This window comes from Pithys albifrons, chromosome 1 (assembly GCF_047495875.1).
Source record: "Pithys albifrons albifrons isolate INPA30051 chromosome 1, PitAlb_v1, whole genome shotgun sequence".
Lineage (NCBI taxonomy): Eukaryota > Metazoa > Chordata > Aves > Passeriformes > Thamnophilidae > Pithys > Pithys albifrons.
In genome coordinates, this window is record NC_092458.1 from 121,930,521 (window position 1) to 121,958,442 (window position 27,922).

General features: G+C 42.7%; 1 protein-coding gene across 2 annotated transcripts in view; it reads right to left on the reverse strand.

Moving 5' to 3' along the window:
* ABCG1 (ATP binding cassette subfamily G member 1) overlaps nt 1-26,290 on the reverse strand; it is a 55,377-nt gene extending 29,087 nt beyond the window's left edge. Inside the window, exons 1-2 of one of the 2 annotated variants that reach the window (XM_071566444.1) lie at nt 26,187-26,290; nt 23,210-23,453 (exon numbers count right to left, since the gene is read on the reverse strand). In XM_071566444.1, coding sequence (XP_071422545.1) covers nt 23,210-23,453; nt 26,187-26,228 — 286 coding nt within the window. In that variant the 5' untranslated portion in view covers nt 26,229-26,290. Of the gene's footprint in view, nt 1-23,209; nt 23,454-25,655; nt 25,802-26,186 lie in introns of those variants that run through there. The other variant, XM_071566453.1, reaches the window with a different exon arrangement.
* Nucleotides 26,291-27,922: the final 1,632 nt, after the last annotated feature.

Genomic DNA, 27,922 nt, shown 5'->3' on the forward strand with positions numbered 1-27,922 from the left:
TTGCCCTTAACTGTATGTCTATAAAGCCCAGGAGGGGCAAAGTCACACTAGTAAGAATGAACATGTTTAAGGTAACTGTCTACCAAATAAAAGCTATACATAAACTCATATGTCATTGGGTCATGACTTCCACAATCCAAACCTTAGGAATCATTTCTCCATTCCAGCCTTAGAACCAACACATCCATATATTTCAATTCTGTTCACACTTCTCTCAGGGACATGGAACAATAGGATTTTCCATTGTCTAAGCTCTAAGCCCTGCTTTAGGACAATTAAAGGAATTTACAATTGTAATGTGTTCTTGTACCTTGCCTCAGAGAAACGACCTTCGTTATGTAAATGTCTATAAAACAGCTTGCCAGGCACCAAAACATCAGGACAGAAAGGGCAGAAAAGCTAAGTGAGTGCTTGAAGTAACCAAATCAAATTCCTCTGCCTCAAAGTCCTTTCCAACTCAGAAATGAGGAATTCATTCCTCTCTAACTAAAATAATAAGTCTTTCAAGCTTAAAAAAAAAAAGGAAAAAAAAAGAAATTCCCCTGTGGGCAGCAAAGCTCTTTCTTTGTAGTGGACTAAACTGCATTTCTTAATATAGCCCACAGCCAGGCCTTCTTAAACATATTGCTCTTGATCCACAGCCGATTTCCCACTTAGTGATCATGGGACGGATTAGTCGTACCTCAGAGGGAGAGCTTAGTCCCTGCTCACAGAGAGCCTTGTAGCATTCAATCTACCTAATTTCACACATCTAAATGTTGGATGCTTAACCTAAATTCATTTTTAGGACCCATAAAATATCGATAGATAGAAACCAGCACACCTCACAGGTAATTAACTCTACCTATTTTGCATTCCTGTTCTGAGATGGGATAAATAACCCTGTGCAAGTGCCTCTTTCTCTGAACTATAGTGGGAAGTTTAGGACAATTAGCTCAGATGAGACACCAAACCTCTAAAATGCTGTGAGAAATCTCATCCATGGCCAAGGAAATTATGGCTGATTTTAGTATCAGTCACAAGTAAAATGAATATCAAGACATTTTCTGTAGTTTTAAATGTCAGTTTGATCATGGTCCTTAATTTGCTTGCACAATTGCAGCAGTCAAACACATCAATTGCACACTCCAAATCTTCAAGCTGGATTGACACTTGACATATTCAGATGCTTCCTAGGATGTACAAACCTATCAGACACTGTTTTCACTCTGATTTTAGTAGCTAACACTTACTTTTTTTGCACTCTGATAACTGGGGACAGTTCAAAACTGCAATTTTTTTCTTCACATTATCTACTACCTCAAACACACAGCACTGTATTGGTATCACTCAGTTCAAACTTAACCAGAACATCTCAAAGCCTCAAAAATCCAAATGTGCTTTGGAAGTTGAGATGTTAATCAAAAGCTAAATGTGTTAAGAACAAATTTTAAAGCAGTTTTTGAATTTTGTTTGGGTGGGAGCCTATGATTTGACTGCTATCAGTGCACTTCCCTTGTGCTAAATGTGTCAGCTTTCCTTCTGTGGCCATACAGTAAACTGGAGCCCAAAGAGAGATCATGAGCTCCCAAGCCACTATTTATGACCCACAATTCCTGGTTACAGTAGGCCATGTTGCAAGATAATAGTGAACAATGAGAAGATGGCAACCCAGACAAGTAACTGGGATCTAGCAGAGGGAGAATCATAAACCAAACTGTAGGTCATAAAGAATCCAAAAAGTCTCTTTAATTTAATTTTCTCTCAGATCCCTGGACTAGATACTAAACTTATGCAAGACACTGAATCTGACAGTTCACATTGTGCAGTCAAACAAAACAAAAGCCCTGACTAAGTAAAGATTTCACTCCTTTGAAACTTTGAAGTAAGAGTTGTGTGCATCATGCCCTTTCTCTGTTATCCAGGCTGCTCATCATGCTATTTTAGCATCTGAACACTGCTCTTCTCCAGAATAACTAATTAGATATGACACTCTGTTAGGCTGCAAGGTCTGCCACCCCCTAAATTTGAGTTTGAAGGTTTACCAGATTATACAACCCCATTCCCCTTGTCTGGCTGGATCGCATTCCTGGCCAGGCATGTTTCTCTACAAAAGAGATGGGGTTTGTGTACAAAGAACCCACCCCTCCACATGACAGGAAACTGAAGTGCTTGTAGGTGGACAGAATTTACAGACTTCCTTGAAACATGGTGCTCCAACAGTACAGAGGTGCAAAACAGGTGTCAGCAGCATTTTGGGCAAAATTCCTGATCCTGCAACTACAAATTACACTTCCCCACCATGATGTGAGACAGATGGGTTTGTGCCAGTGCCCTTTAATTCTGTGTTCTTTACAGCTATAACCAGGCAGAGCTGAAGCACTTAAGTAACCTGCATATGCAACCTGAGCCAGTAAGAGGCCAGGTAACTACCAGACACCCTTCTTGTTACATAAATATCTCATACTGGGTGACAATAGTTCCACTAGAACAGCTGCTTTTAGCCTTTCCTCACATTCACCTCTTCTGTATCCCTTTATGTGGCCCTACAGCACAGTTACAGCCTTCTACTGATGCTTACAGAATGCTTATGCCTATATATGGGTCCTACCTATTGTTATTATTGTTCTCGTTGTTGTTATCAAGTTCACAACAAGACTCAGTTCTTGTTTTTTCTGTTGAATGTTTCTGCTTGAGAGAGTTAAAGCTGTTCCTCTTTCCCTGCACATGCACATGAAGCCATATGCCTGCAACTGAGGAGAGAGAATGACAATTAAATAGGTCAATGAACGAGAGTAACCTTCAAACATGAATGCAAATAAATCTCTACTTGCAGCAAGACCTGATGGCTTCAGAAGCAGTATTTACATGTTGAAGCATTTGGAGATCTGGGGCATAGCTTGTACTTTGCCTGCACAGAAAATAGCTACCCTAATTTATCTTCAACCCTTAGGAAATATGAAAGGGGGAAAAGAAACTATGAATGACGCACAGCTTCATCTTTCTTCTGAATCTAGTGGAAATGTCTTTCCAAAGCAATATCCATAGCCTAATCCTTATTTGATAATTGCTTTTTGCTGCCTTTTTTTTAATTGCCTTTGTTTCTGTTACTTAAGCTCACAAGGTCTTCCTTGACAAAAGAAAAGCCAACCCAATCTGAAATGAAAGGCTGACAAATTCCCTCGAATGACAAACCGAAGTCACGAGCCTGATACACACATTTTGAGATGAAAGCTGTTTATGTGTAACAGCCAGGCAGAAAGCAATTTCTCCTAAGTACCTTCATACCTCCAAGTACAAATAGTATTATTCACAGTCTTACAAACAAAACCAAACCCCTTCCCAGCATCCCTTCCCTTTTGGAAAACACTAGCCAGAATAAAAAAAAAAATCTTCAAGTAGGAGATATTCCAAAATAGCCCAGCAGCTGTTCTGAACTGAACTGCCCCATCTGCCTTCATTTCCAGCTGGGTCACTCTGCAACAAGGGAGACAGAAAGCCTTCCTCCCTGCTCTGGGTCTCCTGTGTTGATGTTCAGTCACCTTCTACTGTTACTGTCTGCCTTCCTCCTTCCAGTGTCTCCACTTACATGTGTGCACAGAGCAAGGGAAAAAAGTAGAACAAAAACTTCATCTCTCTCCTCCTGTCCACCTGTGTAAGGGCTGGAGTGGAAGCCCTGGGGCTCTCCAGAGTTACAGAAGAGGCAGTTGAAGTTATTTTGCATCTCTATCATCCAAAGTGGGCCTCATGACAATATCTGGTCCAAGTGGTGCATAAAGGAAAGCTTTCCCTAAATACACCTGTGTACATCTTCATCACAGAGTGTAGGTTAAACCGGAATGTGATGAAATGTCTCCTGTAAAATGCACAGGAAAAAAATCCATGCTTTTTCCCAGACTATTTGAAATAAAAGTTCTTGCAAACAGACTTCTGCAATGACTCCCATGCTCAAAGACAACACTTTGTCCCAGCCCTTACAGACATGAGAAGATGCATTTCCTGGATTTTTGAAAAATGTTTTCAGTCGTGGTCACTGCAGTGTAAAAAGCTGCCAGAGTGCCTGAAGTTTAAAAAAGCCCCACAGTTCACGAGTCAGCTTTGATAACTCAAAATATATCACATGTGACTCCAAACAAATACCACTTTTTAACATCAATCTTACCCAACTGCACTAGTGATGGGTCAGTGCAGGAACTTTCTCTGAAGAACAGACTGAGGACCTCGGCCATCTGACCCCCTGAACTTCTCCTACCTCTTCCCAAACTCTCAAACCAATTCTTACCTGCAAATTGCAAGAACCACTTCCACACCCTCACATTCCCACTGCTCCCATCCCATTCTCTCCCACAGGCCTGCCGAGGAACACTTGGAGTCAGGAGGATGCTTTGAAACACACTCAGAGGCAAATCATAGAATCACAGAATCGATTGGGTTGGAAAAGACCTAAGAGATCATCAAGTCCAACCCTTGGTCCAACTCCAGGCCCTTTACCAGATCATGCCACTCAGTGCCACGGCCAAGCTCACTTTAAAAACCTCCAGGGGTGGGAAATCCACCCCCTCTCTGAGCAGCCCATTCCAATGCTTGATTACTCTCTCTGTAAAGAATTTTTTCTCATCTCCAACTTCAATTTCCTCTGGCAGAGCTTGAGCCCGTGCCCCCTTGTCCTATTGCTAAATATCGGAGATGTTTTTAAAAAACAAATGTTAAACTCAAGCACTGAGTCTTTAATGCTACTTCAGTGGTTTGCCTTCCAACCTGGAAGAGCTGGGTGAGTGAGAGCAGGAGCTGCGTTTGGGAGAACTGCTGAGGATGCAGAAGCTCCTGCGGCAGCGGGACATCCCCGTGGCCATATGGACAGCTGGAACACGTGTCCTGGGAGACTTCTATTTTCAGAAATAGCCAGACTGATTCTCATCGTTTCTCCTCAATGCTCTCAAGACTTTAATGAAACAGAAACACAGGATAATACAGTTACTTTATTTTAGCACCAATCTAGTAACAGATACAACCTATGAGCCTGAATGTAAAAATACAGGAAAATCTGAAGTGTGTGCCAAAATAAACCCTGGATTACCTCCATTTTACTTAGAATAACTGTGTTTTTCTCTCTCTTCTAGAATATTTACACTAATGACGTTTCCCAAATTAAAACACTTTTCGTTGTCAGCAAACTAAATATAAAATCCTCTAAGCACCACTGAACTAATTATAATCTTCTGTAGCATATCTGTGCTGAATATGTTACAAACAAAACCAACTGTACAGGGCACTGCTGCTTCTGGAATGGGAATGAGGTAGAGGGAGCATCTTCCAGTCGCCTGATTTCTGCTTTTTTGCAGTTTGGAACTGGAGAAGTTGGCAGCCTTACTGGGACAAGGATCCATTGAACTACCATAAACTACTAAGTTTCCATCTGTTTTTAAAAGCTCCAGCTGACCCACATTTTATGTTATGGATTAGTTGAAGCTTATAGAGTAGCATGAACAAACCTTGAGTCTCACTGCTTGCCATATACCCTAAACAATTGAATGTTTCATCAGTAATATGTCCCATGTAAAGATGTGCATTTCCAAGAGAAAAACTCAAATATTTCACACACAAAACAGAAAAAAGTCATTTGGCAGATGCACTTAGATTACAGCATAAGTATCATCAAATTGATTAAATTTTATTTCATGTACTAAAAAAACTCAAATGTGCACATGAAAATGATCTGAAGTTTAAAGAAAAAAAGCCTAATGAACTTTAATTCACAATTTCAAGACATTAAAATAAAGCATCAGAATCATTCAGCATTTTGGAGATTCTGTCTTTTCTAAATTACCTACAGAATTATTACTGAAGCAAGTTGGGAGGCAGTAACTCATTTTGCAAAAGTACCATTTTCACCTCAGAATTCCATTTTATTCTTATTCTAAGGCAGAAAGGAAATTCAATTTAGAGTTCTGGTGTAGGATTTGTTGTTTGGTTGTGTTCTTGGGAAATCAAAACCAAGTCACTCCAGAGGCCAGTCAGAGTCACTGAGGCAAGGGTGAACCAAGTCCAAGTCCCTGAGTTGGATCAAGAACTCCAGCTTGGGTCTCTTACAGTTTCAAGAGATGTGGCCCATTCATTTGATTGGATTTTCTCTCCTCCTAACTAGAAAGTCCTTGACTAAACAAACCTCCATGAAAATGTAGTCAGAAAAAAACATAGTGAAGAAACATGTTGTTTGTACTCTGAAGAAATATTGCACTGTCATTTTCCAACAAATAGAGGATATTGACAATCTCCAGAGGGATTTTCACTACAAGCTCATCAGGAGACCTTTTGTGTTAACAGCCCTTTCCCTCACACTTCTCTCCACTGGTTAATTTCCCACTAACAACTATAACTTCTTTTGACACTTTCTGTCCTTATTTACAATTAGGTTATTCAGCTGTCCAGTGAAGAGGCAATAGGTAAAACTATGGACTGACTTAAACTGGCTGATCCAACTGGTCTAATTAGACAGGGAAAATTAAGTAGTAAAAGCAGCTGCTCCCTCTACAAACTGCAAGTCCATCAAAAGAAATGAGCTATGTTAATGGCCTGAAGACTCATGTATATCATTAGTAAGAGAGATTCATAAAGTGTTGGTTTTCTCATATCCTTCTAATTAGATGGCTCTGTAAACCATATTCCAAAATATGTATGTTTTTCCAAAGTCAAGAAAACAAGTTTCCTTTATTCCCTGACCACCAACTAAACTGACTATGACATTTCAAGAAAATGTTGGTTGGATTCATTACCAGAAAATTAAACTTGACTTGTCACTTGAGGTTTCTTTTTTCCCTTATTACTTTATATCAATGGACCACCTATACTTAGTCATTTATATCTGCTGTCTATTTACAACACACCAGTACACACAGGAGAGAAAAAGGAGATGAGTTCAGTGTTTACATGGTTTTCCTCACACATACTGTCACTTTAAATGAAATAATGAAGAGACACAGTTAGAACAATACCCATGTCACCTCAAAACACATGCTTTGATCCTAAAAATCACAGGCACTCTCCAGACTCAGCTCCTGTCAAACAACATGGCAGCACTAAAATCAATACAGCAGCTCAGGCTTGTGTTATTTCAGCTGCTGACACGGGCTCAGGGATCAAAAGCAGGGATTCCTGACAACCTAAACACGAGGCAGCATTGCCAGATTCAAAGGCTGAAAGATGGAAACGTTCCACATAGGAATGCCAATATATCAGGAACTCAAAATCTCAATGTGAGGTTTATTTCAACCAGCTGCCAACATCTGCAATGTAAACATTGAATACGAGCTGTTCTACTGGATCTGGCTCGAATGGAGTTAATTTTCTGCAGAGCAGCCCCCATGGTGCTGTTTTGGAGCTGTGACAGTATTGATAACATGGTGTGTTTTGTTTATTATTGCCTGGGCAGCACCTGCACTAAGTCAAGGCTTTCTTTTTTTGGAGTAGGCTGAGGTGTGCCAAAAGCTGGGAGGGCTTCAAACTGAAATAGAGCAGGGTTAGATTAGATAATAGTGGGAAGAAATTCTTCCCTGTGAGGGTAGTGAGACCCTGGCACAGGTTGCCCAGAGAAGCTGTGGCTGCCCCATCCCTGGAAGTGTCCAAGACCAGGTTGGACAGGGCTTGGAGCAACCTCATCTAGTACAAGGTGTCCTTGCCATGGCAGGGGAGTTGGAATGAGATGATCTTTTAAGATCCCTTCTGGACCAATATCCATAAATCTGTCAAGCCTGTTTCTCACTGCTATGAAATACCCAAAGAAAAACATGGTGTACTACCTATTAGCTACAACCACTCATGCAATCCATGTTTTTAAAAATACCTGATATACCTAAGCATAATTTAGCATCTCATTGTGAGTTGAGTAGCTTCATTACACACAGTGATAAAGGTATTGTGGTTTGATGGGCTACAGACAGTTCTAAGGGCAGCATGTTCAGTGCCACACGGGTGATGCACAGGTTCAAAGTTTTCAAACAATTTTTTTCTAAGTGTATGTGACAGAACAAGAGAAATTAATGACAGCTGAAGCCTGTATGCAAATGGAAAAATAAGCACCTCTAATATTGTTAGTTTTCATTTCAGTGCTGGCTAAATGCTTTTGATCATTATGTGCAAGTGATGAATGCACCACCTGTGCCTTTTCTGTCCTTGTGACAACAGGTGAGATTACCTTATGCTGACAGGAGCTGCAACACTCTGGGTAATGGCACAAACACAGAACATGGCTCTGTCATCAGATCACAACATTTTCAAAATATTGCTGTATTTTTAAATTTCTGTATGTACATGGTAAAACTGAGTCACCATTCCATTTCCAATTAAGACCTGAGTGAAACCCAACAGATTGCTTTTAAGTTCTTCTATCTGCCCCCAGCAGAAAATTTTCTGCTTCTGCACTTGTGATATTTGGAAGAGTTTTTGTATATTTACAGCTGATATTACTGTTAGCACAGTAGCCTCCACATGCCCTGGTCCCATGTTCTTAGTCTACTGACAGCAAATATTAAGATCAAGATAGTGGAGCAGGGACAGAACCTGATCTACTCTATTCCCTCCCACACTCTCCATTTATCTTGTGATGACAAATTGTCCTTACACAATTGAAGGGTACATTACAGTTCCTAGAGGAACCCAAAGCCCTGATCTCAAGACCCTCATATGTCAGTAAAGCAGGGGTCACACAAGGATTAGTTTCACATTGGTATATTCAAAACATAATCAAACCTGTAATTTGGCTTTGCCCACAAAAATCCCACCATCTGTTATGTCAGAATAATGCTTGGGGAAACTGCACAAGGCATGCTCTTGTAGAGGGATGTTTGCTGAACCTAAAACAGACGGTCATTTTGGAACTGATGCAGAACCAAGATCAGAGAATCAGGCATGTCCATAAAGCCTGAGAATGGACCTGGTCCAGTGGAAATAGCATGGATGATTTGAAACCAGTAGCCTGTCTCCTCACTGAATTACAGGCAGAGTTCTGTCTGTGACCCAGCACTCCAGGGACAGCAAGGGCAAGGGTCACCCACGGAGATCATCCACAAGCCGGCAGTTCGGAGGGCAGAAGTCTCTGAAGGCAATGCATGTAAGGAGAACATGCAACTGCTTTTGTAGAGGTTTACATCTGTCACTTTTTCCATCTTGCAAAGCCACAAAGAAAATGGTGTAGGTGGACGGCTGAAGATTGCTCTTCTCAAAGGCTTCCTCCTGAAATGGGTGCCTACGCTGTAATACTGACTAAGCTGCTGGGCTTTGCTTCTGATCTCATTAGATAATGATACTGTGATACAAAAGGAGAGGTTAATCTTGACTATAGCCCCAATCTCCTTTCCTTGTGTACAGCTGTAAACACCCCGGAGGCATTTGGAGACACATCTGACGTGTTTAAGTGTCAGGACTTGCAGAGAACTTGCTCTGAGTGTGGATAATTAGGGGAGCTGGAGAAGACAAGACACACCGGGCAACTCACACAGATCACGAGATGCATTAGTGCCATTGTGGCTAGCAAACAAGAAAGTGCCAATACAGCTCTTGTCATCTTTATCCCACCCTCCTTATCCCTGTGGAGACCATGCAGTATTCCTGCTCCCTCCTCTGAGATGTGTCAGGTGGAAGGCATACACAGTGTCGATGCTCCCAAGGCTGACCACAAGCAGACAATATCCTCACCAGCCCTTTCCCTTCCCCACACCAGTGGTGCTCAGAGAAGGCAAATGGAACATTTCTAGCCCCCAAGAAAAACTGTCAGAACATCTCTACCACTTTCCTCTTCCTTGCACCATTCTCTTGGTGGGTCTTGCAAATTGAAGCACATTTCTGTTTGTCTGCATAAAACCTCGGCATTTTCCTCCTGTACCCCAAGATACACAACTCCTTCCAGTTTTCACCAGCAAACCACTGCTCAAAGCAACAGAAGTCGCACTCATTTATCTGGCACATAAACATACTCTCCTTTACACCCAGCAGGAAAGCACATTGCAATAATGCTTGGCTAATACAGAAGGAAATTCAGAGAAGTATGTCAGCAGTTAGAAACAGGTAAAATTGCCCCAACAGGTAGGAATTGGACCCACCACTGGCACACACAAGAGCTCCAACCCATTCTTTCTTACAACTTCTAAAGAAAACAAGAACAAAGCACAAACAATTTGATTACGAGACAAATGACTGAGAACAGAAAATTACTCAACTTATGTAATAAGTCTCTATTGAAAAGCATCTGCAAAACACTGTCTTTTCTTTATACCATTCTTTACTCCACTGGCACTCAGGTAGATAAAATAGCTTCTATTTTACAGTTGTTTTTTCAACTATTTTAGCCTGTTACGTTGTTAATCCAGTAGCAACAGACCCTGAACCACTTCTAAGCAACTGATACTCTTCTGCTTTTCATTTAACAGGAATCAGGTTGCTGCTGCTTTCCTATAATTACATCATCTTGTCACTACAAAGGAGGAGGAGGAGGAGGAATATACACCTCTATAAAAATGTTACCTTCAAAATATCTGTTATAGTGATACACAGCCAGTTTTTGTACATAAATAAATATATCTGAGTCGCTGGGGGTGTGTGTGTACATACATCTATAAACATGAAAACAGAGATAACCTGTACGTATATATACTCACACACTTATATTTACAGGTGTCTACGCAGATATTTAATATAATATTGAAAATAAATTGGATGTTGCCTGCTGACACATTTCCACCACCATAGAAATATTCCTTGCACTCTCTCACTTGTAATGGTGAGTATCTGGACAGAAGTTGGAATACAAGCTAGGACAAGTTTTCTTAGGTTAAAACTGGGTGATGGGAGACAGTGGGGAAAAAAATGGCCCTTGATTTATTACAATTATAGTCTAAAGTCTATTTGGCCCAAACAGCATATTAGTAACATTCAACAGTGACATTCAAAATGAACTGTACTGGCTGCTGTATATTTTAGAATGTAGTTTTATCAGTAAAACATACAAATAAGTGAAAAAGTGTCTTCTGGGTATTAGGTCACATTTTTCCTTCAGTAAGCTTTATTCATGTCAGATAATTTCTGTCAGGAATGAATTTGGTTCAAAATGTTCTGATACAACAACAGTCCCAGCAGAATGCTGATACCTGTTCCGTGGGTAAACTCCATCCAATATGCCATTGCAGTGATTTCAAGGTTCATCTGGCCCTAGAGTTTTAAAGCAGTATAGTATGAACATCTGACATGAATTGTAGGTTGGCTTTGAAGTTATTTTTATTTACTGCAGAATGTGTGTCACCTTTTGTCCCAATTCACTTTGCTTGGGGAGCTTATTTTTACTGCCTGTCAATAAGAATCAAATGCTGAGTGCTAAAATGTCACAGCCATGCCCTATATGGGGCAGCCTGCTTTATTTTTATTTGTTTGGTTGGTTTTATAATGTGTACATGATATATTTAGAATATATGGGATTCAGGGGACAGGTGCTAATGCTTCTGTTTGGAGACTAAAGAGTAAACACTGTAAGTATCATTATGTATATTCTTAAGTTTCATCTTTCTTTTGGTGTCCCCAGGTGTCAAACTAACACTGGACAAAACATAACCATTCTTTATGAACACTAAGCCTTACAATAATCCCAGGGTTCATGGACTTGTGACTACTTCAGGTAATTAATTTCTCCTTGAGGTTTACATAGTCTTTCTCCCAGATAAGAAATCAAATAGTCAGCTTCCTTCAGGAATGTCTGTCAAGCTCCTCTGACTGTTTTAGAGATAGCAGCTCACACATACTGTCATAACTCAGCCTTTAAGACAGCAGAATCTGATTTATTATAATCACAAGTGGCAGGAACTCGATTTCCTATTTGCAGTTACTCACAACTTTCCTCAAACTTTCACATATGAGGGTAAAAAATGTGCCAGTGTGAGTTCCACTTCTGTAATGATTTACAATACAGGGAAACTATCCACAGGCTTAAAAAAAGGACTGGCCATCCATATTAGTTAATTTGTTTTTAAATACAGAGCTTGGAAAAATCAAATCAGCCAAGAAGGTCTAAAATGGTCTTTGTTCAGTTATGAGATAAAAAGCCAGTCCCATTGAGCACAGAGACTGAGTTGAGGCTCAGAGGACCAACCCCACTAAACTACCAGTGCAAACACAGCCACTCTGAGGATGCTCAGAGGAAAAGGGTTGGGCTGCTGTTTCTGAAGGAAAGCTCACCAAGACGTGTCTGTAGGGAAGCTCTATCCCTGGAATGTTGAGCAAGAGAGAGGAGGCAATGGCCTGATGGGGAACAGAATTTTGTCATGCAGCAGAACAAAAGTTTGTGGTGGTGTAAAACCAGCCATGGTGTGGCTTTGGGCATTATGGGGAGTGAGAAATACCTATCACTGGACATTTTGGGGAGTTGCTAAAGGCAGGGAAAAACATTAATCAAAGACTGAGGAGGTACAAGCCTGAGAAAAGAGATGTAAATGGGGATTAAAGGGGCTGGACACATGTGAAGGGCAGCTGGTCCATACACCTGTCTGGCCAAGATCCTAATCACTGCAGTCCAACCTGCACTCCTGCACTATTCCCAACTTCCTACCATATGAATGCACTCACTACTGTGAGCTCATGTGCACAAAATACCACAAAGCATCTGTGGTGAGCAACACAAGTTTTCACATCATCTGACTGAGCAAGAGGTTGCAAACCTGAGGGCTGGTAGGTCCAGGTACCAAAAACTGAAGGAGACCAGAGTCTGGGCCAGTGCTTGGATTGACAGTGTCCAAAATCTGCTGGTGGAGAGACCTGCCTTGTCTGTGTGTGTGTCTGTGCAGCCACAAGCTGCCAGCAAGGAGCAATGGCAGCGTGACACTGGAGTTGGTCAGGTTTGTACAAGTGTCACCTGTGTTTAGATGTGTGTTCTTAGGGCCCTCTGTCCTTGTGCTGCTCTGTCCAGCAGCCTGTTGGGAATACTGGGAATGCACACCCTGCTCCATCACTAACTGGACCTGTACATAAAGAACCAAGGCTGCCACACACCAGCTGGGCTGGAGCAGGAGGAATCCCCTTGGATCCTGAAGCCCCACCAGGTTCAGCAACTACCAACAGTCTCGTTACAATCACCACAACTAGAAACCCTTGCAAGCTTCTTGTGAAGAGCTCACAGTTCTGATTACAAAACAGACCTGACCCAGCCAGTTTTCCAAAACATCTCCCATCAATTATCAGCACACTTAATATTTATATATTGCCAATTTGCTCCTCATGGACAAATTCTCCTTCAAATAATTCTTCAAGCCTCAGGGTGAAAATGAAAACCAAGGAGAGAGTAACTTCATGGCCAGCTGTGCACAGATGTGTCCCTGTGCATTGTCCTTGTCTTTCTGACTCCCACATTTCTCTTTTGGCAGCACATGACCTTCACCTCTATAAGTGGAAAAGGAAGACAAACTCAGTCCCAGCCAGCCACCCACAGGGTTCAGCTCTAGGAGCCTCAAATAGTTATTTCAGACAATCAGGCCTTGATATTCATATGCAATAATCTGGCAGAAGTTTGTGGCTTTTTGACCTAGAAAAAATAACTCCCTTCCTCTAATAGCAAATTTAGCTTCAATCCCCTTTCTCTTAATTGTCTACTCATCTACCAATTCTAGCCCTGTCATGCTGGTGTTATTAGAGTGCTTAATTTCCAAAGCACTTAAGGTAATAACGGGATCATGACAAAAAAAAATTGTACTAGCCACGCTCTGTTGGTGCAGCCTTATCCACTTGAGTGCTTCCACAAGCACGAAACAGATGCAACAGGGCAGAATTTAACTCCACTGCTTGACAAGGGTATTAAAACCTCCAGATTTTTTTTCTTTAAATTTATGTGCACATAAATTTCAAGAGCATGACTTCATTTGAAACTACTTTCTTCTGTCTGGCATAACAGCCTACCCTCTAAAGAGCAGCAGGAGACAGAGCACAAGTCCATTCTCATTTCTCACCCAGGAACCTGACCACTGCATGCTCTGTCTTCTCCTCAGTCCTGCAGCAGATGTACTGCAATTATAAACAACATTTGTCATTATTCTAAACATGAAAGCAGGAAGAAATATGATTCTTACACAAAAGATGTAGGCTGTAGATACTCGAGGAGAAGCAGATGGTAAATTAGCTGGTAAAGCCAAGGTCTCTTTCATTTATTTTTATTTGGAACAGATACATAACAAAAAAAAGCCAAACAAACAAGAGGTTAACTCCATCCGACTATTATGTAATTCCAGATAGTTCTGTCTGATAAGAACTTGGATGGCTTCATCCCCATACCCTCTGAAGAGAATTAAGTCTTCAGACTGCATCTGCTTCCTCCACTGAAATCAGCAAAGTCTAAATGAACTGTAAATGAGAATACAAGCCCAACAGTGACAAGAAAATCCAAACAGGAAATGCCGTTGCAGGGGTTCCCACTGCTGCATCTTCAGCCACACCATTTCCTAGACAGAATTATTTTGTCCCCGTTCCAGAGACACTTACACAAGATTAGGCCTTCTGTGTTTTATGCCACCACTTACATTCTGATCTAATATTCATTGTAAAATCTTCTTTTCTGAGAGACAAAGTGTCCAAAGGCCAAATTAAACTCGAACATCTGCACTGAAGCACATAATTCACAAGGGAGCCACTTTCAAAGATCTGAATCATCATTAATGGTCTATTCCTACAGTTGTAGGAAGTTACTGAGATTAAAACAGCTACTGAAAACAACCAAAACTGGCCTTCTATGTATGTGCTGTTACCTTTTGCCATCATACTTGGGATGAACAAGTTCAAAGATTGGCTGAAAAGGGCAGTAATTCTTCCATAGATTTTGTATTATATATTCTTTTCATGAAGTTGGTAAAAAAGTGACTATATTTAGACAATTTGGTCTTTCCATTTCCTAATTAACACAGACTTTGATATCAAGATGTCTGTTAAAGCTCGGTCCTGGACTTGATGAGGGGGGCTCAGCCAGTCCTAGAAACTAAAGCTGTGCTTGCAAATTACCTTCACTCTAGAGAACTTAATTTTCCAGATGGTAGAATCTAAGTAAGGGCTGGTGGACTTGCTGTGCTCTGTATCAATGGTGTTAACCAAAAATTGCTAACTTCTGGGTTCAAAGCTTGCACAGTGGACAGGCAATCTGAGCCACTAACACATCAGCTTCTCACTTTACCAATGCTTTTAATAGAGAAAAAAGGTATTGTGCAGAAGCCTATGACACAAGAGTTGGTAATATTAACTGCATGTGATGTCTTTTGGAAGGAATACCTAGAAAAAGGAGGGGCATTTTGTAAATTTACATGGATGTCGTGTTTCAACAAGGTCTTATATTAATGCTCTTAAATAAATTAATCTGATAAGAAGGTAGATGGCCAGCTCTCAAATAAATGAGAAAGCAGATAAAGAAATAGGAAACAAAAGAGTAGGAGTCAGTGATCAATCAATGAAGCCTGTTTACCCCTGAGCCTCGGGGAATTATGAGCTGTTCACCTTCCTGCTGCATGGTCTAAAAAAGGAGGCAACTGGGGAGGTGACAGCATGAACCAAAGGTTCGGGAAGCAAGTGAATCATTTTACAAAAGCAAAAGAAAAATCCCTGGAGAGCTGGTAAACACAAAGATACCACACCTAGATGAGGAAACCTCTGAGCTGCAAGCCGTGGGAACCCACAAAAACAGCGCCACACACCTGCCTGCAGTTAAACTCCCCTCACACACTCAGCTCTGCCTGCTGTCAGAGAAGGGACACCAGGCAAGCTGATCTGAACTCCCAGCTGATTTTTGTCAAAACCTCAGTTGTATGTTAGACATATATCCTTATCTGCACCTCAGCAGAGGCAAGTCACAGAGGTTCTAGGGGTACACCATGGCTAATGCGTTTAGGTCTTGCCTCAAAGGACATTCATTTAGAGAATGAACACCCACCCTTCAGTTTGCAATGTTTTAATTTTAAATCCAAATCAGTTTGGTCCCATGTGCTAAACCATTACGTGGATTTTGCTGGGATTCTGCTGGCATATTGTTTTGTGGAAGTTTTAATATCTTAATTTTAGTAGTAAGACCAAACACTGTTTCCTAATAGAAGACAAATGTACTCATCAGTTTAATGGGTACAGCTGTGAATTATAAAGAAGTGAGACCCTAGTGAGGGTCTGCCACATGTTCAGTAATATCATGTTCCCTGTCTTCCCAAAGCCAGCCAGCTCACCTACAAGAACAATGCTACAGGGAAGTAAGAAGCAATTAACTTCTTAAGAGAATACAGAGCTGAACTCTGAGATATTAAATCCCCACTGAACAAAAGATCTGCCCTAGTAAGCTGGAAAGATCCCATGGACTTCCAGAAGGCTCTTTCCAAAATGGCATGTAAATACAGGACAAAAAATGAACTTCAATGGCATTTTCACTAGAGCCAGTTTCTATTCTTGGTTGCTTTTGTGATTTTGCTTTCCTTTTAGGGAGGTTATGGAGAACCATGATCAACCATGTGATGTCTGAAGACTTCAATTGCAAAATGAGTCTTGCTTCATCTTCCTACTTTGAAATGCGAAAAAAGTACACCCAGATTGTGGTGCACAGTGTCTCTACCTACTCAACACCCCAAGCAAGACAGGACTGCCTATGGGCAGAGGACAGCAAAGCATTTCATCAAATCACACTCAGAGCACAGAAAGTTGTAGTGGAAGGCTGGCAGGGTGAGTTAGAGCCAGTTCCCAGCACATGAGTACTGTGAGATGGGAACAGCAGAGAGCACAGATCAGCCTTCCAAAAACTCGCCATCACCACTTCCTGCCATATAAATTCTGACATGTTTTAATTGATCTCTCTCTCTAACACTTCCTTACTCAGTCACAAGTTTTCACAAGAGCAGTTAATAAAATTTATTGTACTAAAACATGAGCTAGAATGAAAAACAGTCAGGGCATTGTCATGTTTTGTATTAATGAACAATACAGCAAAGAGAAAGAAGAAAACTATATTCCACTCACACAAAGATACAGTGACCAAAAATCACTGAGTCAAACTCAGACGCAGTTCCAAAAAAACCCCAAACAAACCAACAAAAAAACCAAACCCCAGCAAAAACAAACCCACAGTAACAATGGGTTCAGCTTGGAGGAAAATAAGTAATGCTGAAGTAAGGTCATACTCAGCTGGGAAACAGTAGAAGGATCAGACAAAGGGGCTGACCAAGATTTGTTCCCAATAACCTCTATTTTATACAACCCATGCAGAGAAGAGTTATATATCACTTAATAAAACACTGAACTATTCCAGTAACAGTGACTACTCAGTGTATTCTTACCATCTTGACACAGCTTAAGTGTTAAAAAGAAAAACTGCATGGATTTTATCAAGGTTGAAACACACATTCAAAAATCCTCTGCTAAAAATTGTGTTTCATTTTTATTAATTTTGCTAACATTTTAAGTCACTGAAAAAGAATCCACACAATGAGCTGGTTGCAGAGATTTTCACTAGGGTTGCAGCCTAACTTGTTTATCCTTTCCAACATATGGATCTCAATTTGCATACACGCAGCTCTCCGAGATGAAAACACTCTCTCCGACAAAGCGGGCAAAAAAACGGTCACAAACAATACAACCCATCTGTCAGAGACAGGCAAGGAGGGAAAAAAAAAAGAAAATAAAAACACCAAAACCCCAAACCCTCTCTGGGAAAGTGGGTTTGTTCTGCATCCTCTCCTCCCTCCCATCTTAGCAACAGAGCCTGGAGCAGCCAACCAGGCTGGGTTACTGCAGTGCATTGCCCGCCAGTAACCGCGCCGGGCTCACCCGAACGGGCATGCGGCACCTCTACCGCAGTGCACCTGCCACGCATGAGGACAGGCTTTTTCCGACTCCTCCACCAAGGATTAGCAAATAATTTAGGGCAAATCCCACCCCCCCACACACTCCACCTCGCCCCCCCCCCCCCCCCCCCCCCGCCCCACTCCTCTTTTCATTTAGGTCTTTGGATAACTCCAGAGCGGGGGGATGTGAAATCTTGTTTAAATCAAGTCACAGAAAGGATGCTGCACAAAACAAAGTAAGTGTCAACTAAATAGAAAGAAATGGGTCTGTCCGAGTGCACACACCAGAACTAATTCGTAAGACAGCACTGAGGCAAATCAGCAAAATCCAGGCTGTTTAAATCTCTGCTGACGATTTGACAGCGGCTGAAGTTTCCATCTTATGCAGAGAACAGCATTAACATAATACACAGCCCCTCTAGCTGAAATGCAGGGATCTCGCTGTTCTGATGACACTATCTCGGACTGTGACTGCCACTTTCCACATCTCATGAATACCAACCAACCTGCCACAGACTCCCTGTTTCCCCATCGGACACGACGGAGCCATCCAGAATTAAGCCCAGTCTCTCATTCCTCTCCTTCCACTCCTGCTGTTTAATGCACAGAATCTCAAAGCTACAAAACGACAGCCTTGACAGAAAGCTACAAAACGACAGCACCTCTCTGGCTGATTGTTCCCACAGGGTTTGAGCCATTAGAACAAACCCAAAAGAACAAGAAATAGCACATTTTCTGCTGACCATGGATTTCTGTATTGCTACCAAACCACTCCATAAAAACACCCTGGTGGATTCTGACCGGCTGAAGCCCATTCCCTCCGAGGTTACTAGAGACCAAATCCCAGCAGAACTTACTCCTGAACGCAGCACAAATGAGTCATTACAGTCCTAAAAATAACAACGGAGAAATTTCCAACTAAAACGTTGCCTAATTAACCATGAATACTGAGAAGTGTGAGGAAGAAAAAAAAGAAAAAAAAAGAAATCCCTGAGTAGTTGCGGAGTTTTGAAAGCAAGATTTATTACTACTTTCTTCCTGGATGCACTCAAGATTTATAGGAAGAATAATTCCATTTCCATCCTGTATTACAGCAAAACCACCTAGAAACAATAGAACAAATGTGCTTTGATGGGTATATAGAATGTATGTGTCTTTTCAAAGTAAAGCTGAATAAATTTGACCAAGAGAGAAGGCTTCAAAGTACTTTTCATGCCCTCTTTGTATATGGTGCTATACATAATTCATCCCCAAACCACAATTCAGATTACTTCATAGTGCTTTTAACAAAAATGGCAGAAACCTGAGGCACTGACTTTTCCATGAAATCCTCTTGCAAATAGTTTCAGGCAGTCCCTGTATGAAAACCTGTATGTCTCTATAAACTGGTAAAACCCATCTATGTTTCTGTGGTTTGCATTTCAAACTGTAGTTTAAACAAATGGCTCAGAAGCCAAGATAAGACTCACTTTGATCTCTTTTTCAGCCCTTACATAAATGGCCTTGTGACAAGACAGTGAAACTTTTGGTCACATTTTGTTCTGAAGCTCTGCGGATCTTGCTTTTTCCACATTTAAGGAGCCACACTGGATCTAACCTAAGACTCTCCTCTCTTTCTTCCCCTCCAAGGCTGCTGGCTCCCTCATTCCAAAGGAAAGGAGAAGGCATTCTTGGACTAACTAGCCTTACAACAGTTACTCCAGGAGTCCTGCTGATTTCTTAAACAAATCCTGACTCCCACTGAACCACAGAAAACATCCAGAACATGCCTGACATAGACTGGATTCAAGGACTGAGACACATTTTCAGTTCTGGAAGATCCTTAACCTCACAAGACCTGGATCAAGTCACTTCAAAATCTCTCTCCTTCAAAACTAAAGAAACAGTTGATTCTATTTGTTGACTGGTTCCCAAAAACTTTATGGGGAAATGCCAAAGTCATCTGAGACCTTCTGAAACTTTTACCTCTACCAGCTTTTTCACATTCCCGCACAGGAATAACAACTCCTACTGAACAGAATGGATCAGACACAGCTGCTTTGATTAAGGACTGACCTGCCACCTTCCTTCCCTGTAAATGCCACTGACCTTGAGAGGAATTACACCAGGAATTAATCAGCTCCAGAGTCACACCAGTCTTTGCTATGAATTTGACAGAACATGAGTAAAGTATTATTTATCATATAAACTTTAGAATGAAAATGCCCCTCGTTTTTTACAAGAGAAAATGAGATTTAATAGATAAATGAGGCATTTTAAGGCTGACACACAAATCAATGAAAAGTTCTAATTTGAAGTCTACTATGGCTTGTTTAGCTTCTTTGTTGTTGACAAGCAATGCAAATTCACCTCTGTGCCTCAGTGAAAAGCAAATGACATGACATATCATGAGTTTCATTGTCTGAACAATCAAGCTACGTACAGAACACACTGGCAGCTCTACTAATTATTCATCCTTCTGCTGATTTGGAGCCTAACCTTAACATCATTTTGCAATACCATTTTTACTGAGGGGAGTTGCTCCTTAGTTGAATTCTTCTCCAGCATACTGGGAAAAATTGGCGTTGCAAGGAAACTGTACTTCTGCCTTTGTGATCTAACACTCTTGAAAGGTTTTAACTAATTCATTGCAGTCATGGAGAATGATGTAGAAATAGTAGATTTTTTTTTCTCAAGCTCCATTTCAGAATAGAAACACCATTAATTTAAAAGGCACACTTTTGAAACAGCTTCCCTTATCACTTCTTACCACAACCAGCACCCAAGAACAATGTGAACTGAGAGATATCTCCTTTTTTTTTTTCCAACTTGTGCACACAACTTTACTTCAGTTGTATTTCCTATACTGGACTGTACTAGTGTTTTTTGCTACTCTTGTAATAAAAAGTGCTTTCAAACATTTCACATCATGTCAAGAACAGAGACTCTTAGTACAGGGAATTAACAAGGAATGTAGAACTACAACTACCACCTTGTTTGGAGGCACATTATTATTGCCCTTATGTTGAGCAGTGACAGGTTAAAACCCACTGCAAAGCCCCAGTTTTCCCCTGGAGGAGAAACTAGTATAAAGCATTCAGAATAGTTTTACATGTAGTGTATTCATCTACAAATCCATCAGTTTTAAAGAGATATCTCAAATTACACACACACAGAGAAAAATAATCTTGCTCGCAGAACCACTAAAACAATTCAAGGAATCTGAAGTTTGGTCCTTCTCTTCACTGGAGACCAGGCACTTTGGTTTTGTATTTCTGAAATAGAAAATCTTTTTCATTAAAACCAATATATTGAGCTTCTTCAGCTGCTCTTCATAGGTCCCTTGAACAATTTTTTACCTCTCTTACAGTCCCCTTTCCAGCTTCCAGTATCTCTGTTGATCTGGAGGGTCCAAAACTGGATACAATATTCCAGCTGCACTCTCACTGATGCCCTCAGGGGTAACAACTTGTCTCCACCTGGCCAAGGCCTCCAAAGGTAGCACATCATGTGGTTTACCTTACAGGAAATGAGAGCAGACTTGGGCTCACAGTCACTTGGCATGGCCTGTAGACTTCTCACAGCTGTTTTAGATCCTTGGTAAGCAGAATGCCAAGGCCTGAAGGCAGACACAGCCTCACAGGGACTTTAAGGGTGTCCCTGGTGGTCCCAGGAAAGACACAGGATGCAAGACCAGGTGAGGAGAAGACAATATGAACCCCTGCACACAGATAGCTAGAAAAGTTTGATCTCCTCATTCAAATCCAAGTGCAGTGACACAGTCATAGCCATACCCTCGAGCTAAATACCTCAACAGGTCATTTTCAGCAATGGGACATTTTGCCAGGACGTGCCATTCTGCTCATGCCAAGTCAAGGCACGTCAGCAAATATGAACAAAGAACCCTCAATCATTTCTAGACAATGAGAAAGAGATCCAGTTAGAAATCTCAAGCTTTTAATTCTTACATGAGAAATTCTGGCATAGCTCCATTTCAACATTTGAGTTCATTCTGGTAAGATAAAAAATAATTTTGAATGCACCAAAGTAGCTGCCAAACCAATTGTTCTCCAATGGACAGGATGGCTCCATGCAATTTTAATGAATAATTAAAAGAAGGCCAGAGTGTGTACATACAGTTCTGGTGCTGAAAAACCCATTAAAGCATGAAAACTGCAGATCCTTCAACAATTGAATAATTGTATGCACAGGTTGTCCATGTACAGTAGCACTTTCATGGCAACAGCTCCAGTGTTTTTCATACCACACATTTTTAGACTATTAAAGCCTTGATGTTGTGATAATGACACGGTTTCCAGACAGCAGCAATGTACTTTGTGAAACAATTTCAAGTGGAACCTTTAAGCCAGTGGATTTATATATGCAGAGCCAGTGTAGGTATCAAGTACTGCTCAGGTGAGCAGTCCATTGGCAGCGCCTTATCTCTTAAAATAACTAAAGCACACAACCATACCAGTTTACATTGCCAAGAGAGAATTCTTCAAGGAACAGCAATTATGCCATTTAATACACAAAATTCTCCTGAAGGTATCAGTAGCTTCTCTTGGGCATACTTCTTTTCACTAGCAGGAATTTACTGCACAATGTAGTTTTCCTTTTGGAGATGACTGGTGACACACACAGAAAAAAAACAAAAACTCTCTAGGAAACACACAGCTACACAAAGCAGATGAAGGTATAAAAGGAATGCATGCCAAGCACAGGAGAAACAACAGAGCCACCTCACACCCACCTTTCTGAGACAGAGTTGACCAAGAGCACATAAAGAGAGCTGATTATGCCTTTCTTATTCCCAACACTTCTCTTCCTTGAGATGCCCCCAGTAACTCTATCACTTTGGTATGCCTTGCGTTGTAGACTGTGAACTCTGTGCTGTGTGTATTAGCAAAGGAGATAGCAAAACATCTCTGTCTTTGACTAAACCTCAGGATTCAGTCCCAGCAAGAGCCAGTGATTTTATCAGTTACAAGAAACTATAAGCTTACAGAGACTCATTGTACAACACCAAGAGGCATGGATGGGAGACATTCCTATACCTCAAAGCATTTATTTCGAAGCACAGAATTTTAAGAAAATGTTTTCTGTTGTGGTGTCAAATGCCTTCTGAAATTCTGAGATATTTGCTGTTCTGAAAGAGTACCGAAAAAATAACCAATTCACAAAACAGCCAATTGCAAGAGTGAAAAATAAGCCTCCTCTTTTCCCCCACCCCCATCTTTAAACTACTGCACGCTCTACCCACCCTCAACAATAAATTGTAGACATGCAAGATCACAGGACAGATATTTGGCAGTACAGCAATACTATATTTACTTCAGATACTTTGGAATTGGGAGGCAAATATAAGCAGTTGTATGAACTGCTGCATCTACAGTTTCTTGAAGATGAAACAGTGTTTTCCTCACCTTTCTTTCTCCACCATGGCCCTTCTTGGATAGAATAGGACAGTTCTTTAAACTCAATATTCACAGCTGGTCTGCGGGGTAGGTAAGAGAAACGATGAGCTTCTGTGAGAGCATTGTCCACTTTTTTTAAGTGTCCATTCATCAGTCGAATGTCTTGGTTGTCTATGCCATTGGAGACCACTTCGTCCACCGAAACACACACTGACTTTGGCTCGGCCATGGTACAAGCAGAACTGCTGCTGTTCTGCAGGGAAAACAGAGAGAGTTCACAGACTTTTGTTTAGGAACAGATTTCAAACCCTCCTGCATTAAAAGAATTATGATCTAAATAACACAGGAATCCAGCACAGTAATGCACTGAAAGAGGAATAAAAACAATCTTTTGTTTGTTCTGCCTGAGTCTTGACAGAAGAGGTGAAAGCTCTTGCAGCACACAGTTCCTTTAGCACTAGTTTCCCTTCAGGTCCTGCACCAGATTAATACATTTATAAGTTCAGTCCCCGTTATATTTGGTTTCTCATGAAACTCAAAAAATTCGGTTCTAGTTACTCTGATTCCAGGCCTTGTACTGGGACAGAGCTGAAGGGGGAATGGAGCTGACTGAATAATTATTTGTGCAGACATTTCAAAAAACAGCCACTCAAAAAGTCTAAGAGCTCTTGTTCCTCTAGATCAGCATATACTTCTGTAAATGTGAATTGCACAAGTTATATTTCTCAAAATTTTAAATATACTATTTTATGCCTTCTTTGCTCCTGCACTGATAGTTTTGGAGACTTTGCAACCTGGAACAGTACAATTTCTTTTTGAAGGTCTTTTAGGAAAGCACAGTGCTTTCCACTCAAAATCCTTGTGTGCTTTCCTTGCTTGATTGTGATCACTAAAGGAAATCTTATCAGCTACATAAACATATTAAACTCTGATCCAGTTCTTGCACAGTTGACACTGTAAGGTCAACTGTGTCACAGCCATAAATACCTTTGCTATGCTTTGCCCATCGCAGCAATCAGTGCCATTCCACTTGGCATTTTTTTGGATTGAACCTCTTTCCCTCCTCTCTAGACCATGACAAGGGCCTTCCACCTGCCTTTCCCGTCTTTATTATGCATGAGAATTCTTGCCTTTTTCCATTCCTTTTACCTTCACAGGTACCTTGCACCAATATCAACAGGATGTAAGATCAAAAGTAAAACACTCATGAATTTTCTTCAACTAAACATAATTTTGAACAGTTCAGAGGCTGCTCCCTGTCATCTGTTTCTTGGAGTGTGTCATAAACAGGGTCCAACACCTGCACAGTCATCTATTAGAAAATTTAGTATTTTTAATGCAGATCTGTATTGCAAAAGACTTCTGTAGCTGGCCAGGATTCCCATGCTGACCTGTCTTCCAAACAATCTGCATGTCCCCAAAGGTATCCCTTGGAGATGCTACGTGCTGCACTACTTTTCAAGGCACTGGTGTTAAACACCCCCAAACAGAGCTGTAGGTCCTGCTACTGCTTCCCCCTCTTTGTCCTCCAAAGCAACTAAGAAGTCACACAGTCTCCTCTTCACTGCGCCACTTCCATCCTCTCTCTCATGGTTTCTGGTCCACCCATTTATGCTGTAAAACCAGTGCAGCTCAGATCACTCACTTGTCATGAATGCTGACGAAAACATTAAAAAACAAACAGTCCTACATAATCACTGATGAAATAAGTAGTTCTACATAACCATTCTGTTGCCAGTGTCTTCACGTTCGTCATAAATAAGTCCCAAGTTTTGGATATAAAAATCAGCTCTGCTTACCACTTTCTCAAGAAAGAGACTTTAACTGTGCTCTCAACTTACTTAAAGGTCAGGTATCCAATAACACTTACTCTCAATTTCTTAAACAGTTGACTGCAATGGTATGTAATTTTAACAAAACAAGAGTATGTGAAACATCTCAGAACTCAACAATTAAAGCTAGGGAGGCTCTCTCTTCCCTAAAAACTAAGAGAAGGCAAGTTAACAAGATTCTCCCCTGAAAGTTTTCAAGGTTTTAGCACTCATAAGCTGCTCTGTTCGGAGAAACCACTGACCACATTCACACATCAGAGGGAACATCTGAAAACTAACTCTCAATGAGCAGGTCACCTTGATTATTCAGGTGATGGTCAGAGCTCCTCCAGTTAAATCAATTCAAACACACCTGCCTCGTCCAGGGACCACCTGCCATGGGTGAGGATCACCCGAGCACCTGGCACTGCACCAGTGGCTCCCCATCGCTTGGAAAGAGATGGGCAACTCCCGTGGCCACAACACCCTGCATAAGGCACCGACACACCTGAACCCTCCGTATGCCCCGAACACCTGCACACCGCTCTTTCCCGCTGTGATGCTACAGCCGAGCATCCCGACCTCTGCCCGCACCAGACGCGTCGGGCACACCGAGAGCGGCTGCTCCCCGCGACCGCGCTCACCTCTCCGCTGCTTTTACACAGTTTTGTTTGTTTCCCATGTAGTTTGATGTCGCCCGTGAGGAGCCGGGCCGCTCCGGGCGCCCGGCGGGGACGGTCCCAGCCGCAGGACGGTCCCGCGGGCTCTGCCCGCCCCGTCCGCCGCCGGCACCGCGTGTTATGCAAAAACGTTACGGTCCCTCTGCAAATCCTCCGGGAAGCCGGCGGGGCGCAGCGGCGCAGGGAGCATGCTCGGCGATAATCCCCCCGCCTTAGCTACAGACAGAGGTAACTAGCGGTCAAGTCCCGCCGTGCGCCGCTAGCTCCTGGCACACCCGCATCCTGCATCCCGCATCCCGCGCCCTGCATCCCGCATCCCGCACAGGGACGCACCCGCCGGCCCCATTTCCCGCTTGGGGAGCATCTCAGGGAGCGTCCCGGGGAGTGCCCCGCGGAGCCCTCGCTCCATCCTCCTCCCCAGTTCCGCACGTCGCCCCCCGCCTGTCCCTCGCTGCGGCCCCGCGGAGGAGGAAGGAAGGGCAGGGCGAGCCTTACCAAAGCGCTGCCCATGGAGAAAGCCGCCATCAGACATGCCATGTGTCCCTCTGCCCGCCCGGCTGCTGGCGGAGGAGCCCTCGAGTGCCGCCTCTCCGCGCCCGGACTGGCTGCGGGAGGCGGGCGGGCAGGGATGGGGATGGGGGTGAGGACGGGGCTGCCTCCGCCCCGGCCCGCCCCCGCCGCGGGAATGGGAGAACCGGAGGGTAGGGGAGCCCCTCCGCCCTGGGAGGGTGGGCGGTGTCTCCCCAGCCCGCGAGGGGACGTGGCTGTCCCTCAGCCCAAACGCGCGGCAGACACTCGTCCAGCGAGCTGGGGACCGAAGGTCGCTCGTCGGGACATTACTGAGATGGGGAGCTCATGACAGGCACAGCTCGCCCGCTGCCCGGTTTCCAGATGGGCTCCCCGAGGGCACGCGGGATGGCATTCCCTGAGGAAATGGGGAGCACCGTCTAATTGCACTTTATGCCATTCAGCCCCCATGCGGACGAAATGGGTCTTCTGTCCCTGGGATTCGCACGCCGTTGATTTATAAGCCAGACATTGCGGCTCGGAAATGGAGAGGAGGGAAGCTGTCACTGAGTTACAATCCCTATATGTTTATTCCTCAGATTAAAGACTGAGTTTCAGCAAGGTCACACAGTCACAGGATGGGACAGGTTGGAAGAGACCAGAGTGGGTCGTCTGGTCCAACCTCCTCACTCCAGCAGGGTCATCCCAGAGCACATGGCACAGGATTGTGTCCAGGTGGTTCTGGAATATTTCCAGAGAGGGAGAGTCCACACCCTCTCTGGGCAATCTGGTCAGTGATTGGTCACTGCACAGGAAAGAAGTTCTTCCTCGTGTACAGGTGGAACTTCCTGTGCATCAGTTTCTGCTCGTTGCCTCTTGGAACCATTGCTTGGAACCACTGAGGAAGAGCCTGAACCATCCTCTGACACCCCCTTCAGATACTTACATACACTGAGGTCCTGCCATTAGGGCTGTGTTGGCACTGCTGCTTGAATCTAGATCCGTGACTATATTTTGAATTAGATTCACTAGCCATGTTACCTCTTGGCAGAAGGCTCTGCCCAACCAGATACTGGAAGACTCACCAACAATCTGAGTGGCCCTGTGCCCGCTGGACCTGGCTTTGGTGTTTACTGAGGGTCCCTCTCTATTCCTCCAGAAACAGCAGAAAGAGGGGCAGCAAGGATCTTAGAGTTGGGTTCAGACTTTCTACCAAATGTTACATACATGAGTTCATAATCTGTGAGGAATCTCCCAGCCAGGGAACTTGCCATAATGCTCATGTAGCATTGTACAGACATGGCAGTAATCTTCTCAAAGGGTAGGTAAGTATTTTATTCTTGCTGAGCTGTGTAAGGGTGTTTACTGCAGGCAGCAGGGAGGGAACTGCTGCACAAAACATCTGTGCCAGGTCAGCCAGGGCCCATCTCCTCCAGTACCCTCCCTCCTGGCAGTGGCCGGGAGAAGGATGCTCAAACAGGCGCTTAAGCACAGGGCTGGCTCGTATCAAATCTCTCCGTGATATTCTCCCAGCTTACAGCCCTTTCCGGCTCAAAGATTTCTTGCTGTGGTGTGCTAATAACCCTCAGTAGGTATCTCTTCCAGGAGAGAAGGCTCCCCTTTGGAAACACAGACCTTTACCATCCCCTGCAATATATATTGCCAGGGAATAGTATGGAAACTCATTAGGCTTGACTTTGGATTCAGTCTCTAGATGTTGCAGA